This window comes from Glycine max, chromosome 1 (genome assembly GCF_000004515.6).
Source record: "Glycine max cultivar Williams 82 chromosome 1, Glycine_max_v4.0, whole genome shotgun sequence".
Classification (NCBI taxonomy): Eukaryota; Viridiplantae; Streptophyta; class Magnoliopsida; order Fabales; family Fabaceae; genus Glycine; species Glycine max.
Genome location: NC_016088.4, coordinates 40,909,718 through 40,928,937, shown reverse-complemented (window position 1 = coordinate 40,928,937; position 19,220 = coordinate 40,909,718). Strand labels below are relative to the sequence as shown.

The 19,220-nt window shown below is 32.1% G+C and overlaps 1 protein-coding gene across 1 annotated transcript; it reads right to left on the bottom strand.

Moving 5' to 3' along the window:
- Positions 1-286: 286 nt before the first annotated feature.
- On the bottom strand, positions 287-4,118 carry LOC100791529 (receptor-like protein 7). Its single transcript, XM_006573290.4, has 2 exons — positions 685-4,118; positions 287-581 (listed from the first exon to the last, which is right to left on the bottom strand). Exon 1 carries the CDS (start codon positions 4,005-4,007, stop codon positions 693-695), a length of 3,315 nt encoding a protein of 1,104 aa, XP_006573353.1. The 5' UTR covers positions 4,008-4,118; the 3' UTR covers positions 287-581; positions 685-692.
- Positions 4,119-19,220: the final 15,102 nt, after the last annotated feature.

Here is a 19,220-nt window from a genome sequence, read left to right as displayed (position 1 = left end):
GTGATACTATTTATTTGTTTTATTTACGTAAAAAGGCTTCGTATTGTAAATCTGCGTTCATTTGTTTATAGATTTAATTACAACATGAAAACTTAATGCTTTTCAAGCAACATGCTTAATTTACCTAATTTTATTGTATCTTAATTATAAAAAAATGATGAGATATTTTGTCAACGTACAAATAGAAAATAAAAGTTAATAACAAGTATTCTGCAATATTTATTATTTAAATAGTTTTTAAAGAAAATTTTCAAAAAATAAATAAATTAAGGTGTTACACAACTAAACAACATTCTTACTTTCTCACTACATTACTTATACGACCAATACACTTACCACAATCCTAACACACCAGAAATAAAATATCTAATAAACTTAAATTGTTGGAACTTAGAATATGCTAAATATACTGGTCATGGTACACTCAAACATCTACACAAGTATCATCTCCATTTTACAACTGAATATAACTTAAAATGAGGGAACTATGAAACAACCACTAAAAACATCTTGAGATTACTTACTGCTATGCTTTATCACTTGGCTCAACATTGTTAATGGACGCCGTCCTTATTTTGACACTGCTCATAATTAAACAAAGATTGATTCAGAAATACAAAACTGAAATATTTTGAAGAGTGGAAACTGCCTTACTGCAGAAGCTAAATCTGTAAAGCATTTTACCTTAGATTTCAATACCTCCACCATAGAGTTCTGTAACTATGCCCTCCTTGGTGTTCATACACAAAATCAAGATGGGGGATGATTCTGTGAAGCATCTCTTCTACGTGTTTGGAATACCACAGTCTCCATCTCCTCCAAAGAATAAGGGGGAGGATGAAAATTCCAAAGCCAAAGATAAATCCCAACTCTATGCTTAATAAATTCCAATCAATTGAACTCTCAGTATGGGAATGAGGCGTTTCCGGTGTTGGCACCCCATCATTGCTGCAATTATGGGTCAGTGGAGATCCACATAATTCTTCGTTCCCTTCAAAGGAATCAGCATCAAATGATTGAATTTGAGTACCAGTAGGAATTTCACCCGCTAGGTGATTATATGAGAGATTCAAATATTCAAGGAAAGATAGACTTGCAAGCTCTGTAGGAATTTCCCCATTGAAAGAATTGTTTGACAAGTCTAAAGACTCAAGATTCTTCAAATTTCCAATAGATTGTGGGATATGACCTGAGAGGGCATTATTTGACAAGTTAAGTCCAATCATTGCCGTGAACTGCATTAGCTCATTAGGTATTGGACCCTCAAAATTGTTGCTTGACATATCCACGTAAGTGAAGGCCCTTTGGATTCTGTCCAACTGCATTTGTTGACCTTTGTTAGTAATAAGAATTGAATTTTGATATCGAGAAAGATCCACTGCATATGAATCCGAGGATCCCTGGTCAAGGATAGAGCGAGATATGTTTGTAACAAGTTTAACTAATTTTGCTACAATATTTTTGTCCAAATGTGCCAATAAATCCTTAAAATTTTTGGGATCATAGCCCTCAATGATATCCATGAATAAGTGGCCAAATTCTGGTCTAACATTGTCACGCATCATTGCTTTCCAACTGTTTAATAGTGCTCCTGGTATTGCACCACTAAAATTATTGGAGGCCACATCAACAATATGGAGCATTTCCCAATCACCACTGCTTCTTAGGCATCCAATTGACCCGTGAAGTTTGTTTAACCGTAAATCCATGATCCGTAAGGTGGAAATATTACTTAAGAAACAAGGAAATTTGTCATTTAACATGTTTCTTCGAAGGTTTAGGACCTGTAGTTTCTGGCAATTGGCTAAAGATTTTGGAATGGTACCCTCCAAGAAATTGTCATTTAGATCCAATAACTTTAGAGTGCATGAAGTTGGCAGAGTGTTTGGAATATATCCTTGAAGTTTGTTTCCACCTAACTTCAACACCCTAAGAGTGATACTCAACTTAGAAAAACACTTGGGAATTGTCCCAACAAAATTATTTTGGGAAAGATCTAGCAGGCGAAGACTTGAAGCATTGCAAAAGGATTTGTGGATTCCTCCCTGAAAACTGTTGTTTGAAAGAGACAACCATATTACGAAAGGGAGACGATTTCCAATGTCCAGTGGAATGACAGAGTTGAATCTATTGTTTGAGTAGTCCAAATAATTTACAAAAGTTGGAATGAAAGGAAAAGGCCCTTGCAGTTGGTTGGAACTTAGATCGACATTCAAAAGGTTAGAACTAAAGTTCCAGACACTTCCTTCCAATTTTGTCAGGAAATTTTTTGAAAGATTCAAGTGAACAAGATATTCAAGTTGCCAAATCCAATAAGGTATTGGTCCTTCAATCTCGTTGTCAGCTAGGTCAACATATAGTAATGAAGATTGATTTCTCAAGAAACTGGGGATTCCTCTCAGCTTGCAAGATGCCAACATTAGATTTCTTAGAGCTGGAAAGGGTGACAGGTCCTGACCATCTCTAGTGTATATATCAACTGACAAATTGTTATGTGAGAGGCAAAACGTAGTTAAATTACTCAGCCTGCGAATCATGTCCAATTGTATTGTGCCATTAAATTTGTTTGACTTAAGTTGAATGACACCAAGGGTTCTGAGATTAAAAATGGACAAAGGAATAGGCCCATGCAAATTATTGCTACCTAAATCAAGCATCTCCAGTACAGGGGAGGCAATCACAAACTCATCCAAGGAACCATTGAATTGATTAAAAGGTAGCTTAATTTCTCGCAGATATGGGAGTTTAAGAAGAGACAAGGGAAGACTCCCACCGAAAAAATTAAACCCCAAATCAATGCTGACAAGCTTTTTAAGGCCCTCAAAATGACTGGATGGCAACACCCCACTTAAATGATTATGAAAGAGGGATAAATATGTGAGATTCTTGGACAAATTAAAAGAAGGAAGTGGACCTGTAAAGTTATTGGAAGACAAGTCTAGATAAACAAGTTGGCTGAGTTCTGAGAATGAACTAGGAAGTGTTCCATTAAATTGGCAGTAAGCTAGATCAATTGTAGATAACTGCTTCATATTGGAAATTGCACCTGGAAGCTTTCCTGAGAAATTTGTATAGCTAAGATTCATGTGATGAAGAGAACCATGTTGTGGGAAGTTTGGCAAAGAACCCCCAAGATCTTGGTTGTCTGAGATGTCAAGGACCTTCAACGTTGATATTTGGAATATATCTTTTGGAAAAGAACCATTCAAGCCACAACTTCTTAACTCTAGTGTGACTAAATTGGAGAAATTTACAAAGGATTCTGGCACTGCGCTTGACATGTTGTTGTGGCTCAATTTTAGAACAGTGAGTGGCAGAAGCTTTGCTAGTGAAGAATCAATAGGTCCAGAGAGATTGCATGATGACATGCTCAAAACACGTAGCTTCTGCGATGAAGATAAAGCATGACCCCATTCCTGTCCTTTGGCAGATATTGCTACACCATCTAGATACAATTCTGTGATATCTGTAAGGTTTTGAAACACTGCTATGTCTGGCTTCTCAAGTTTCAGTCTATGACTTGAGGTAAATGAAGAAGACAAATCAAGAGTAACTAACCTTCTGAGGTGAAAAATTTCATCTGGAATCTGCCCCTCAAATCCAGCATTAGACAAGTTCAAATAACTCAAATTATTCAGCTTGTACAACTCCGAAGGAATCACCGAACTTAAGTTATTGAAAGCCAAATTCAAGCTCTGTAGATATTGAAGGCTGAAAAGAGAGCTTGAATTAACGAGTCCTCCCGAGATAGACTCCTCACTGAGATCAAGGGCTATAACACGCCCCTCATTGCATGTCACCCCATGCCATTGGCAACAATCTTCAGTTTGGTTCCAAAGGGTAAGCTTTTTGGATTTTGTAGAGTTGAATATTAGGCTATTTTTCAAATGGAGGACAACGGAACACTGATGGCCAAGAAAATAACCATTTGCTGGAAAGATGTTGGCACTATAGTTTATTAAGCAGAATTGTATCAAGAAAAGCCACAAGAGTTTGTATGCTCTCATAGTGAATTTTGAAAATAATGGTCTAACAGTTAGAACTTAGAAGGATAGTAAAGAGATGTTTTGCCATTTGAAACATTTATTTCTCCTTTTATAGACTACAAAAATGTACAATTGATCTATCACTCTCCCGAGTCTAACGCAATCAAGTCTCTTCGGAACCTCAAGAACCGCTACTACCAACTTATGATCTTTAGATATACCAATTATTTAAGGCCATATATTGATATAATTATTTGTTGTGTTAAAAATTCATTTAAAATTTTGTCTCACTGCTTAAATACATAAGCGCTTTAAAATGCATTTTCTTTTCTTTCAAAATATCTAATTATTAAGATTATTTCTTCAAAAATATCTAATAAAAGTTTAAATTAATTTATAAAATTCTCTAATTTTAATAATTTTTCTTTTAAAAAAATTTCAATTTTATTACAAATGGTTTTTTAGGGAAAATGCATGTGCGGACTTATTTTAGGCTTAAATATAATTGTGGTCCCCTATTTTTAAAAATAAGTAATTTGAGTTTTATTATTTTAAAATAAAAATATTTAATCCTTTTATTTTTATTTTTTAAAAAAAAAATCTACAATTTTAGAACAGTGAGTGAGATAAGCTTATCCAGTGAAGAATCAATAGGTCCAGAGAGATTGCATGATGATATGCTCAGAACACGTAGCTTGTGCAATGAAGATAAAGCATGACTCCATTCCTGTCCTTTTGCAGATATTGCTACACCATCTAGATACAATTCTGTGATATCTGTAAGGTTTTGAAACATTGCTATGTTTGGCTTTGCAAGTTTCAGGCAGTGAGGTGAGGTATATGAACAAGACAAATCAAGAGTAATTAACCTTCTGAGGTGAGAAATCTTTTGTGGAATCTGCCCCTCGAAGCTAGTATTAGACATGTTCAAATACCTCAAATTGTTCAGCTTGTAAAGCTCTGAAGGAATCACCGAACGAAAGTTATTGAAAGCCAAATTAAAGCTTTGAAGATATTGAAGGCTGAAAAGAAGGCTTGTATTAACAAGTCCTTTGACATAGAGTCACGTGATTTTTAACATTTTTTTTAACACTTAGTAAAAATGTTAAAAAAAATTGAAAACATTCAAAAAAAATATTGTTGAATATGAATAAATGTTACTAATATCTTTTTAGACATTTTATTAAATATTATGTATAGTTCATGTTATTAAAACTTTTAATGACATGAATTATACATGACATTTGATAAAATGTCACAAAAACATGTTAGTAATATTTTTTTCATATTTGATTACATTTTTTAGTTGTTGTCAAAAGTTTTTAATAATATCTTTACTAAGTACTAGATAAAAAAAAATTGTTAAAAACCATATTTATAGTAGTGATTTCACTCAGATCAAAGGCTATAACACGCCCCTAGTTGCATGTCACCCCATGGCATTGGCAACAATCTTCACTTTGATTCCAAAGGATAAGCTTTTTGGATCGGACTTTGTGTGGTTGAATATTAGGGTAGTTTATAAATGGAGCAACACGTAACACTGATGGCCAAGCAAAAAGCCATTGGCTGGAAAGACACTGGCATTATGATTTAATAAGCAGAAGGGTATCAAGCAAAAGCCACAAGAGTATGTGTGCTCTCATAGTCAATTTTGAAATGTTAAAGAGATATTTTGTCATTTGAAACATTTTTTTCTCCTTTTATAGTCTAACTGTTAAAGAGATATTTTGAAAACTGATGACAGTATTTTTGTCTAATTTTGTATTAATTAAATATTTCTTTATCAGTGAACAACCTTAAAAGACTATTATGTATGAAATGGAGAGAGTACAAAATAACCGCACATTTTTAAATATTTGTTCCAATATATATACTATATAAAAGTAGTAGCTAAGGAAACACAGAATTCCAACACTTTTTCATGAAACCATTTTAGAAGTTGTTCATAGCATTTTACACGTCCAAAACTAGAATTAACGTTGATTTTCTTACACTCTGTTTTCCATATTAACTTTAGCATTTTCAACCTTTTGTCCTTGATTTTTCTGTCACTGACTTATTTTAAATTTTATTTCTTACTTTTTTTGAATTAACATTGTTGCAATTGTTTAAGAATCAGAATAAAAAAATTGTTTAAGAATTGTGAAGCAGATGGAACTGGTTTTAAAGTATCTGAAAGCTAGCAAAACATAACCATGCACAATTAACAAAATGAGCATTGATACTCTTTGCAATTTTAACAGAGATTATATAGGTAGCTCAGGAAATTGTATTCCTATCCTTTAACAAGAAATCATTTTAGAAGTTGTTCAAAAATACAAAGTTACCTTCTTTCCAAGCCCATTTCACACGCCAAAACTAGTCAATTAATTATGTTAATTGAGCAATTGATATGACTAGACAACAATAGAGGACAGCTTGTTAGCGATTGGTTAATGGAAGACTGAGCTAAGGATATATCATGTATTTAATTTTTCAAATGAATGGAAGACTTTTTGTTTTCTCAGTAGACTTCTAATTTCTTAAAGACTTTTGAAATTTTTGAAAGACTTGCCCTTCCACGAGATAGAACATCTTATATTTTTTATTCTTAATAAATATATAGTTTTTGTATTTATTTTCTAATAAATTTATGTTTTGTGTTGAGTCCCTCACAAAACAACAATTTTAATTTTGATTCTTATATTTTATTTTAGTCTTAATAAATTAGAAGTTTGTATTTACTTTTTTTTTTCTTAAAAACCTTTGGTTGTATATCTTGTTAGCGCGTTGGGCACTATGTTTAAAAACTCTTTTCTTTTGTTGCGACTAAGATAGAACGAAAATACCTATTACTTCATTGGATGCATGTTTATCTAACATATCACAATAAACATCATTAGTTCATCAAAGTTTAATTTCTTTTGTTATCATAAAAAATATGAGACTTTAGGGGCTTCACATTATCCTTGTCTTTGGTTCCAACGCATGCTTTAGAAGACCTTGCTTTAAAGTAGACATGTTGTTAGTCTCTGAAATAGATATAAGTGACAAAGTGCACGTCTAGGTGGGTTTCTAGTTAAGGATAGATCTACTTGGTGCTTAAATAGTCCACTATATCTCACCTCTCTCTCCTAGGAAGTTATTTCGTTTATTGAAATTGCTAATTAATTACTTTACTTGTTTTTGACATACAATTATTTCTTGACAACAAATTTCCATCTATATATGGAAAATGAACAATCTCAATAGAAAAAAAGAAACTAGACTCTTTCCATCCTCCCATTTCCCACATCAAATTAGTGATAATAAGTTAAAATAAAATAAAATAAACAAACTACTTACTGAAACTACACAGTGATAAACAAACGAATGCTGAAGCTACATATTGAAACTACATAATGATAATATAATCAGAATAAAAATAAAATAAAAACTAAATAGAGTATAATATTGATACACCAAGGGATACATCACACATGATCTTGAGCAAATTATGATATTGTCACCGACATGTAGAAACTCTTGTCAATACATACCTTATCCTTGAATCCTGGAAAACATAGAACACCAACAAAGAATGAGTTTGAAATAATGCGGAAAAATATTATGATGGTCGATAGTTTTCCACTTATTAATTTTAGTTACTCAAAAGAATTTAACTAGATATTACAATCAATTCAGATGGTTTAAAGGAGAAATGTGATTGATATTGCTACTTTCATACTAAAAGTTGTATCAAATATGCACAAAAAATTTAATAAGCTAGGTAGATGAGAAAATAAAGGAATTAAAGGAGAAACTAATAAATTAGTAATATTTTTTACATAGCATTGAAAGAAAAATTGATGTTGTTTCATATATTGTAAATAGATAAAAAAAAATGTTTTTTATACATCAATATTGAACAGGTACCTAAAAATATGCTCATTTAATCTTATTGATTTAATAGTTGTTATTGATGAGAAAAAAACACACTAGAAGTGTTTGAAAATTGAGTTCAAAATTGTTTCAACTCCATTTTTTGTCAGTTTTTGACAATCATTTCAGGGTGTAGAGTGGAGCTTAGTCTTTGCTATCCTACCAGATTTGCTTTGGTGGCGTAGGAATCAAGTTATTATCAAGATTTGCATGGACAAATGAAAATGTTATAAATGCTTTAGGATACTTTAGTCTATTCTTGCAACTTGTGAAAGCTTCTCGATTTCTCATTGAGCCATGCATGTCAATGCATGGTGGGGAGCAATTTAGTCATTGGGAACCAGTTGACCAAGGGGAGGTTGTGGTTAATTAGTGGCTGATATGTTTGCAATTTAAGCAAATTTGTTGAGTGTGGAGTAGTTCGGGGTGGATTTTTTTATTTATGGTTGTTATGTTAAGCTCGATGAGTGTTCGGTTTTAATTGCATGCGGAGTTGGACCATCCTATTTAGTCTCAAAGTTACCTTGGGAAAGAGGGTACACAAAATTAAAGTTTATTCAGATTCTCAAATAGAAATTAATGCTTCAAGTAAAGGTTGTTGTCTATCTCACCTTTGTTATAATTTGGGGAATGATATTGATAACGTTCATTATTACCAAATAAGTATCCATTGAGTTCATGTCTTACCAGAAACCAACCAGGTTGTCAATATCTTGGGCAAGACTCGTATGGGGCATGCAACAGCGAGTCATACTTTTTTATTTGGTGCCTGACTTTATATGTAATGCCATATGTGAAGATTTAGCTTATATTTGTTTCCCTAGGGATTCTAGTGCCCCTATTTACATATCACCAAAAACTTGCACTAATCATTTGATAAGATCGATGAGAAAATGAAGCAATTCAAAGAGAAACTAACAAATTATCAATATTCTTGATGTAAAAATGGAAGAAAAAATGGTGTTACATTGTTACTGATTTGTGAATCAGACAATATGCACTTTAGAATTTATATACTATAAATAATAAATATATTTTTTAAAATAAATAATTATATCCAAAATACTCATTTGATTATATTAATTCAATAACTATTATTTATGAATATATGACAATATCTTGTCACAATATTCATTAAAATGTAACAATATGTTTTCAAGGTTACAATGCATATGCATTACAAAATTATTTCAGTTTTCATTTAGACATAAAACTCAAACAACTATTGAATTTGGAAAAAAAACAAAAAAATGATGATTGTGTGCATCACTTTACTTACTATTATAAATAAGGTCTTCAATGACGATTCTTTATAGCCTTTCATGACGGTTTTTAACTATCATGAAATCCACCATCCTAGAATATGAATTGCTTTCTACAACGATTTTAAAATTGTCATAGAATGTATTACATTTTTATAATAAAAATCTTTTTACATATAGTTTTATGACAGTTTTTTTCATAAATTTCTATGACGGTTCCCAAAAAACCATCATAGAAATATCCACATATATCAATGATGATTTTCCACAAAATTGTTGTAGAAGATGAAACCATCATAGTTTTTAACTTTTTTTAATATTTATTTTGTTTTACAACCACCCCAACCTATAATTTAACAATGATGTAAATTATCTATGTAAGGATTGTGTAATTATTGTACAAAAAAAGACACGTGGATTTGTTACTAGAAGAAGTAATAGAAAATTTAGATATATGATCTTTTGATATTATATCATTGAAATTCCAAAAATTGTTGTCAATAGAATAAGGAAAAGAAAACTAGAACTTTTACCTTCTGCAGAGGCAAAGAAAGCGAAGAACTGCACACTATTCTCCATGGGAAACTTACAACCTTTATTTGAAAGGAACTCAAATTCTGAAAAGCCTAATAGATTTTATACCCATTAAAGTTATGGTTTAAAACTATAAAAAAGGAAACATGACACAAAGTAATTAATTAACATTGAAATTTAGCAATAAAATTGTTGTTTATTAGCATCACTGTTAGTGGCTTAGGGATACTATGGTCATTTTTCCCATTACTTCTAAACTACATTAGCCTATCTATATACTCGGAGCCCATAATAGACATAAAAACAAAGAGCACTTAACATTAAACCTACAGATATCTGACAAGGTGGAAAGAAATAAAATTGCCAACTATTTTAACACATTCATGATCCTTGTACCATATTCAATTAGTCTACTTTTGTTCTCCTTTTTAGCAGACATATACAAATAATATCTTAATGATTGCTTGGGGACAACATCTTAACAATTTCTACCTGTATTCTTATGAGGATGGAACAAATTGATGAACAATGTTTAAGCTAGGAAAAGTTACATAAAGCTATTGACAATATATAATCTTATGGTATTCATTCCAAATCTACTATCGCAGAATTCAATAGAAGGATCTTTACTTTATCAACAAAGTCTGATCCTGTTGCATACTCTATTAGCAATCCAACAACAAAACCAAACATTTGCCATCTGTTGAAACAAAATTAAATATTAAAAAGTCATATAAATATGCAGAGCAGAACTAGCATGAGTATGCACATATTCAATGAAACAACTAAGGCATCATATAAAAATGAATACATATTCATAAACACAACCAGTCAAGTTACTAAAAAGATGTTTCTATGAGACGAGCTTAATAAGCTTAGAGTATCAAGTAATTAACAATCGAATAAGCACTAAAGGAGAAAATAGTGCTGCAAAGTCTATATCTCCTTTCATATTTAGTATAGAATAAATAATACTCTATTTTAACTAGTTGACAAAGCAAAAAGTCCATATTCAAGATTTAGTTATTTTAGCAACCCCCTGAAGGCAACTTTGTCTATTTGATGCATAAGGACACAAGAGCAAGAAAAAAAGTTAGATGATTCTCATGAGAATCATTAATTTTAAATTTGAAGTGGGATGCAAAGGGAATTGAACATGAATCATAGACTTTAGCATATGCTACTACTACAAAAATGTTCTTCTACAACACAGGATCTAAGACGATTTTATAAAATCGACGTCTTGAAATACGCAGTGGCATTTTTGCAAATAATCATAACATTTCAAAGACAGTTTTATGAACACCCTCTTTGAAACGTATGTTCAAAGACGGTTTTTGTTAAAACCATTGTTGAAATAAGCCTTCATATTTTAGTTTTTCACTCTCCTTCCCTACAAGTTTTTTATCATTCCCTCTCCTCAATGTTGCACCCTAAAGACCTCACCTCCCTTCTCCTCAGTCGAGTTCTTACTCCATCGTCATTGTCGTCAAAGCTTCTTCTTCCTCTCATATTCTCACTGAATTTCAATTTCTCTAACCTATTTTGTCAATTTCTGACCTAATTTTGATTTCCCCCAATTCTAGTTGGCAAAGAGATTTTAGATGTGTGCTTGGATCGCTTCTGAAAACTCATAGACAACTGCACTGGTCTCCAAGCTCAACAAGCTCACTTCCTTGAGGTTTGATGGTGGTATCAATGTGGATATCACTAAGTTCCACTCCAACCTTTTGAAATACCCTAGGATCCACTTCATGCTTTCTTTGTATGCTCTAGTTATCTCTGCCACCAAGGCCTACCATGAGCAGTTGTCGGTGCCATAGATTACAAATGTCATGTTTGAGCCCGCGAGTATGATGGCCAAGTGTGACCCCAGGCATGGCAAGTACATAGGTTGTTGCTTGATGTACCGCGGTGATGTTGTTCCTAAGGATGTCAATGTTCTTGTTGCCACCATCAAGACTAAAAGGACTATTTAGTCTATTGATTGGTATGAAAATATCATTTTGGGGGGGGGGGGGGGGGGGTCTCTCTCTGGTTCTTCAATTTAGGTATTTGTTTTGGTTTCTTAAAAAAAATGCTAAATTAGGTTATTCCTTGTTTTGTGTCATCATTGTCTCATTTTTACAACCCTCACAAACCAGGTTTTTGGGGTTTCTTTTTATTAATAATGGAGGATGGTTAAAGAAATAGGACTCATTTCAACAGGACTTCGAGAAAAGCTGAAGAAGTGGGTTATTTTGTGTTTGTTTTCCTTGGTCATTCATTCTTGTCATGGTTCAATTTTTTGTGCTTGTTATGCTTGATGATGATTATCTATGAGATGTTGTTTTTCTTTTCTTTTTTTAAAAAAGAATCTTCATTTCCATCTTCCTCTGTCATTGATTTGTCTGATAGAATGTTACAATACCTTATGCAACTTGGAGATGTTATGAGGACACTCGGTGCCTAGAAAGCCAAGTGGGCCCTCTTGGTATTTCAAATCGACCTACAAAGATAGAGCTCATTTCTTGCTTGAGAAATGGTATGATTCTTTGCATTGCCATTAACAAGATTCATCCAGTAGTAGTGCCTAAGTTACTACATTACAATCCTTTAAATGAATTTTGTATACTTGTCATATATTGAATTGATTGATCAATTAATAGCAAGTTCAAATTCGGAAGCTTGAGTTTGCCATTTTTATTCTCTCTCTTTCTCACCACAAATGCTTATACCACTTTTCAGGATAATCTAGAGATGGGATTGGCAACAAAAGTTGTTGATTGCATTTTGGCACTTAAATTGTTTCAAGAGTTGAAGCAGATGAACAATCATAATGGATACAACTACATAAAATCTCTTTGCCTATGAGAATGCACTCAAGAGCAGTTGTGTTCTCCTCTGATGCTTATAGAAACCTAGATTTGTCTTCCAAATTGGAAAAAAATGCCTTTCACTCACAATAATTTTTTAAAAATTGAAGGTTCAATCCCTTGATCTAATTAATCAATGTTTGATTGAAATTAATTGATATTTTTATAGGCTATTGAAGGCACGAACTTGATTTTCTTTTTAACACCTATGCTCTGGTTGTCAGTAAGTTATGCATTGATCACTTATTTCCTTAAACAACAACCCACTCCCTTGTTTTTAAAATTTAATGATTTCAGCTTTTGAAATTTGAATTTTTTTCATGAACTTTAAAAACATGATAGTGGACTTTCAATTTATGAAAATGGTGTATTATATCCGGTGTGTCATATAATTTCTAGTCAGTTAGAGACAAACCATTTTAGGATCCTCAATTAAGAGTTTATGATCCTGGAACAGTCGATCCTTGACCTGGTATTCGTGTTCTATCAATGCTTTAAAGCTCAAAAAACTTCTATTTGAGGGAGTTTATTTTGGAATTGGGATATAAACACTTCCATAAGTCCTGGCTTTATGCTTTTTGAAGAGCTAGTTCTTTGCTTGGTTTCTTGATTCAAATTATTTGATGTAATTTTCTCCAAGATTGTTAAGTTGAAATTTTCATTACAAGAACACCTCGCCTTCCTAACACTCAAAACACCCTTGAAGGGATTCAAGCTCGGATTGTGGTAGCTCTAATGGTCTTCTTTATGACGTTGTTTACTCTCTTTCATTCAGTCGAAGGCCTTGTGACCAAGAAACTTCTTGTCATATCATCTAATGATAATCAAGGCACTTCAAAGCCAACTCTTGATACACAAAAACAAACAATGAAGACTATCGTCCTCCTTCACCAACTCCAGCATGTGCAGAGCCATATCTCCCTTCCTCAATGATGAAAAGGTTAGGCAAGCTTGAACTGAAGTTTAACACACTCCAATCTAAGCCATTTGAGATTCCTTATGAGAAAGAGGAATTGCTAAATATTGTTGTATGCCGAGTGGATGATTTGGAAGCAGAGCTAATTGCAACTAAAAAGGTAGGATGCTATAATTTTGTTTTTGCAATTCTTATTTTTTTGAAAATCTGCAGTCATGATCACATGTGCATATCTATTGCATTGAGGTATTTCCATGACTTATTCTTTCTTATTTTTGTTTGTAATCGTTAAATTCAAACCTAAAATCCTACCTTACTTGCTCCTATTAGTTGGCTGCTATGTGAAATTATGAATATATTGGCGAGCACGTTCTTAATGAACCAATGCTACATTTTCCATGTCTGGTTTTTATGTTAAAATTTAGTGATAATTGTTACAAGTTAAAGGATTAAACCAAAGAAAGAGAAAAATCAATGTTTTTCTTGCCTATTACCTCCTTTCAACGAACTAAAGCTATATATATGTCTTGTTTGTTGGTTTAAATGAGTGTCTTTATGTGTCCACGTTGATATGCAACTAATGCTAATTATGTTAAGGATGTTTCATTATTTCAGATTTTAATTTCTTTATAGTTTCATTTCATGGTGAATTATGCAAATTTCTTATTGTAGTTGTTTTTTTGTTCTCTTTATGCATGTATCTGTTTTTCGCCATATATGTTTAGGTGTATTCCTTAAATGTCATATTATGGTCGTGGAGATGTAGTGAATACATAGTTTCTTATTGTTTCCTTACTTGAAGAATATTGTTACATTTGCACTTTCTAGATTGTTCAAAAGGCTCTTTACGTATACAATTATATAAGTACATTTTTATATTAAAAAAACTTGAAACTCGTGTGTGTATACTAGCTAGTACATTTTTTATGTGTAAAAAATATTAAAGTCTATTGTATGTTAAAAGTTTGAAGTCTACATGTGTATAAAATATATTTTCTAATATTTAAGATGTTGTTTAGATTTGAAATTGAATTATATTAAACATAGAAACACGACATCATATAAATAGAATTTACTATAATGAATTAAAAAAATCATTTAGGCTTGTATTTGAAATATTGCAAGGAAAACAAGTACTACAGAGAAAACAACATATTTTTTTTTTAAGTTTTTAGCAGTCTGTTTGTTTTAGGTGTATATAGGTGTACGAAAATTGATATCAGTTGTAGACAACAATTGTTTTTTATTTATTACTTTTCATATATGATGATTAGTTATTATAGGTGTATATAGGAGGTGGGTATGGAATTCTTGTGAACAATTTTGTTAACCATCATAAATAATTAATAAAAATTATTAACAAATAGTAGGTGGTATTGTCTTTTTCATTAAAAAATTCTCCGCTTTTTAATTTTTTTTAAAGGCAATGACTATTAATAAAAAAAATTACTTTCTAAGACAATTCTTTCATAAAATCTAAGACAATTCTTCAATTTTTTTAATTTTTAAAACAAAAGAAAAAGACATTCTAAGAAGGTTTCTATGCAAACTAATGTAGAAACTGAGTTTCTAAGACGGTTTAAAAACCATTGTGGAAAGTGTTAACTTTCCACAACAACGGTTTCAAAGACAGTTGAAAATTGTCGTGAAAAGTGTCAAATAACCAATGTAGAAAGGTTTTTTTTGTAGTAGTGTGCTAAAACATCTTCCATTCTTGTATTAATAGCGAGAAAGTCATAATCACATACCTTCTTATGACATACCAGAAAAAAAGACTTCAATATATCTTCCAATGGAGTGCTTGTCCATGGTATTTGGTAATAGTCATCTTGATCAAGGTAAGTGGTGGTCAACTTCAAAGTAATAGATTCAGTGGCATCAAGTATAATGAAGCATGATGAAAGATAAGATTTGTAATGTAGCTTATGCTCAAAGTGACTAGGCTAAAATTCTATATTATCATAACATCTATATAGTAAGTTTAAGTAATATACTACTTATAAGAGTGAATAGGCATTTTGGTCCTTGACTTTTGACCCATTTTGCAAATTAGTCCCTATATTTTTTAAATGTAAAAAATAGTCCCTATCTTTGTATAAGTTTTGCAAAATAGTCCTTGTTGTTAAATTTAAAAGTAACGTCGTTAATGAAGTGCATTGTTGGCAAACAACAATCGAACAGCCAAACCCCCCATCTACAACATAATCAACAGAACCCAAAAATGTTATTCTCCTCAAATCACTAGACGATACACATCCCGAAATCCCTGCAGTAGTTAATAAAAAAATGCAAACACATAAGCAAAAACACCAAAGCAAAACAACAAAAAAATCATAAAAGAAACTCCACAGTTTACAACAAAACAACACAATCTATCAAACATTTCCAAATTCCACACATTCATGCAATGCATCCACAACACCCAACCCAACCAAAACACAAAATCTCCAATTCCCAAAACACCCTCGCAATTTAGCACACCAAAAACTCCAATCACAGTTCAACGAACAATCGGAGGCCACGATGCACGGGATTCATGAATCCGAATTGACAATCAGCGAGAGCAGCAACAACAGCAGGAACCCTAATTGGAACCTTACAGAGCTCCAATTGGTGAAGCACGCGCAATGGGAGAACAAGGAAACAAAAACAATAAAGGATTACCATTCGTGGATCATCAGTTAATGCATCCAACACATTCTATGAGCCACTCATACTGGTTGCAACATGTAGAGGAGTCAACCCAGCTGGCCCAATAGGTTCAAGTCTAAATAAGAATCTCTTAGGGGCTTTGTCAACATACTTCACTTCACTGACTGCACCATTTGAGGTTTTAACTAGAAAAAATCTTAACAGTAGTTCTACCATAGGCCTATAGTTCTCTTTATAGCTCTGTGTAGAAGACCCATGTTGAATAATGGAAGCTCAATGGAGGCATGTTTTCTTGCTTCAACACCACCCTCAAATATAATGTCCAAGAGTTTCTTCATCACACCACACCAACCATTGTCTATGGAGAAGTCAAGTAGCCAAGTCAGCAGATTGAATTGGAACAAATCATGGAAAGGAGTCATGGAGCCTAGCTTAACTTTTAGATGACTTCTATGAAAAAGCCAACCCATTTCTTGCAAGAACTCTAAAGCTCAAGTCTTTTATTCCATTTGTTTGTTTTTTATTTGGATATCATCGGTGGTTTCAGCTACCTCAATCACATTTTCTAGCGTGCATATCTTCGAAAAAACTTCTTGCTCTGCAACTATAAATGGAAAGGAACAACTACTAAGACCATGATCTTCCACCTAATAGTAAAAATGATCAAAATATAGCTTCATAAGATAACATAATAGAAAAATCCATTTCAAATGTGTATTGCTTTATAATGCAAGAACTATCTTTGCTTTCAAACTATATGGGACTAAGTTTAACCAAAAGGTTACAAAAGCTATAAGTAACCAATTGGGAGGCATCAGCAACGACAATATTCATCAATGAAATTTCAGAAGAAAGCACTTTGAGTTTTTATGTTACTTTTAGGAATTTTACAACATACAATCTAAAAATTACAAAAATGAAATTTAAGCATCTTTCACTTTTATGAAATGAAAAACCCAAAAAACAAATGCTTAGAATATTTTTGGAGTATGATAAATTGATACTACCTCAATAACCCCCTCCCAATTACATTTGGTATATGACAAAAAAAGCTTAGATGTTGAATGGGTGAACCAGCTCCACCAATCAAACATGACAACTAGCGTGTACTAGATACTTCGCTTCAAGTGCACAGAGCAATCTGGAAATCATTAGCAATAGATCAACATCTAGGCTTATTTATGTATTGGCTCAAAACAATATGATGTGGGCAGTAGATTTACAAAGGTGATTTATGGGCATCCTATTAATTTTGTCTTTTTTACTCGAAGTTGTAGCTTGTTAATTACTAATTTTCTTGTCATTGAAATTGAGGCTATTCTATTTTTAATTACTAACAAAGATAGCACAACCTCCTGTCTTAAATCTCATCCTTCTCGTGCACACAATGAGATTTAAACATATGAAATCTCAATTTATAGCAGTTGATGTTGAACAATTAGAGTTCTCATACAGAGACTTGCCCTAATATTTTATTAGCTTGCGAGTCAGGTTACATCTAATACTAGTAAAACTTGAGTTACTGAAAATCTTAATTTTCTTTAGTACTTTTATATATCTAAGTAGCCAATGAACTACCCATCCATACTTTATACATCTAGACAAATATACATTCTAAGTTGCAAACCTCTTACTAGATTAAGATCTATACATGATGGAATATTAATTTAACACCTAAACCCTTAAAATGTAAAGCTAAAAAGTTGACTACCTTAAATATCTAATTTGAGCCATTTGTTTTGTGATAGAGTGAGACTCGAAAAGACCTCATACTCACAGTCACTCTCACATCTACTTTCCATTTCACACACAAACAAATTAAATAGGAAGAACTTCCACCCTTTAATTGAATCTAACGAAAGGATACAATTATTTTGTTTATCCTACACATGGACTAAAGACATTGCCACTAAGTTAGTACTGGAAACATTTTGAAGAGGAAAGTGAATAAAAGGAAAGCACATAAGAAACACTTTTTACTTTTTTCTTGAATAAATTTTTGTATTTAATCCATAAACAAGTAACCCACACTTCTTGAATATGTTGTATATGTTAAACAGATTTTTCCTACTTCAATAAAGATTTTTCCTTCTTGATTTTTATAATTAATGCTTCACACCATTATTAAGACTTTGTTATTATTTTCTTTTCTCCTCTTAAACATTTCTCCTTCTTGAATACATTTTTCTATTTAATGAAATTTTATAATTAATGCTTCACACTAATGTTGATGGATTGGCAATTGTACCAATTGGTCCCAAGTAGTAAAATTAAGATGGAAGTTCGAGTGTCGATTCCACAGAGATTTTGTTTGTACTTGGGTAGATGAATATTTAATTAAGAAAAAGATTTGAAAAATTGATTTGAAAAGATTGTGAGAGAAACAATAGATTAAATTGGTAGAGAATTAAAGTAAACAAGGAAAAGAATTAAACATGAATTAATTAATTAAAAATAGAAAAGATAAGAAAAGCCAATAGTATAGAAGTTAAACTTAAAAGATGAGAATGTTGGAAACTTAGTCTATCAGAGCTACTCTTTGATGTAATATTAATAATTTTTCTCTATTTATAATTATTTTAATTTACACCTACATCTACCAATATACTCTAATCAAGATCCCTCTAGTAAAAGAGCCTAACTTATCTATCTTCTCTCCCAAATCTCTTTGCAGAGATAAAATAGTAAATTGCATTAAGAATAAAAATTTATAACAGGCTAAACAAAATCAACTTATTCCTAGTGATTACTTTATTTAGATACCATTTCCCAATTCTATTAGAAAATAACGTTTCCCAGCGCTACCCCTAAAACTTAACATGCAAGTGGGTGATCAAGCCATAAGTAATAATATTAACCTCAAGAAAGGATAATGCAAAAGTAATGTTATTAAATAGATAGGAAGAGAAATTACATCAAAAGTAGTTAGCTAACAAGTTCTCAACAAAGGGGGTTTAGCCTCTCATTGTCATTGAAGGTTTTACAATTGCAAGAGGGGAATATTTAGTAAGGGGGAATAGATAAGAAAGGGAATGGAGGGAAGAAATGACTTCTAATGATTGTTTCTCCTTCTTCTAGCCTTTTCCTTCTATAAGGAATTGTATTATCTTGA

Excerpts from the sequence above, each read along its gene's own strand:
- LOC100791529 (XM_006573290.4), bottom strand. The coding sequence starts at position 4,007 with ATGAGAGCATACAAACTCTTGTGGCTTTTCTTGATACAATTCTGCTTA.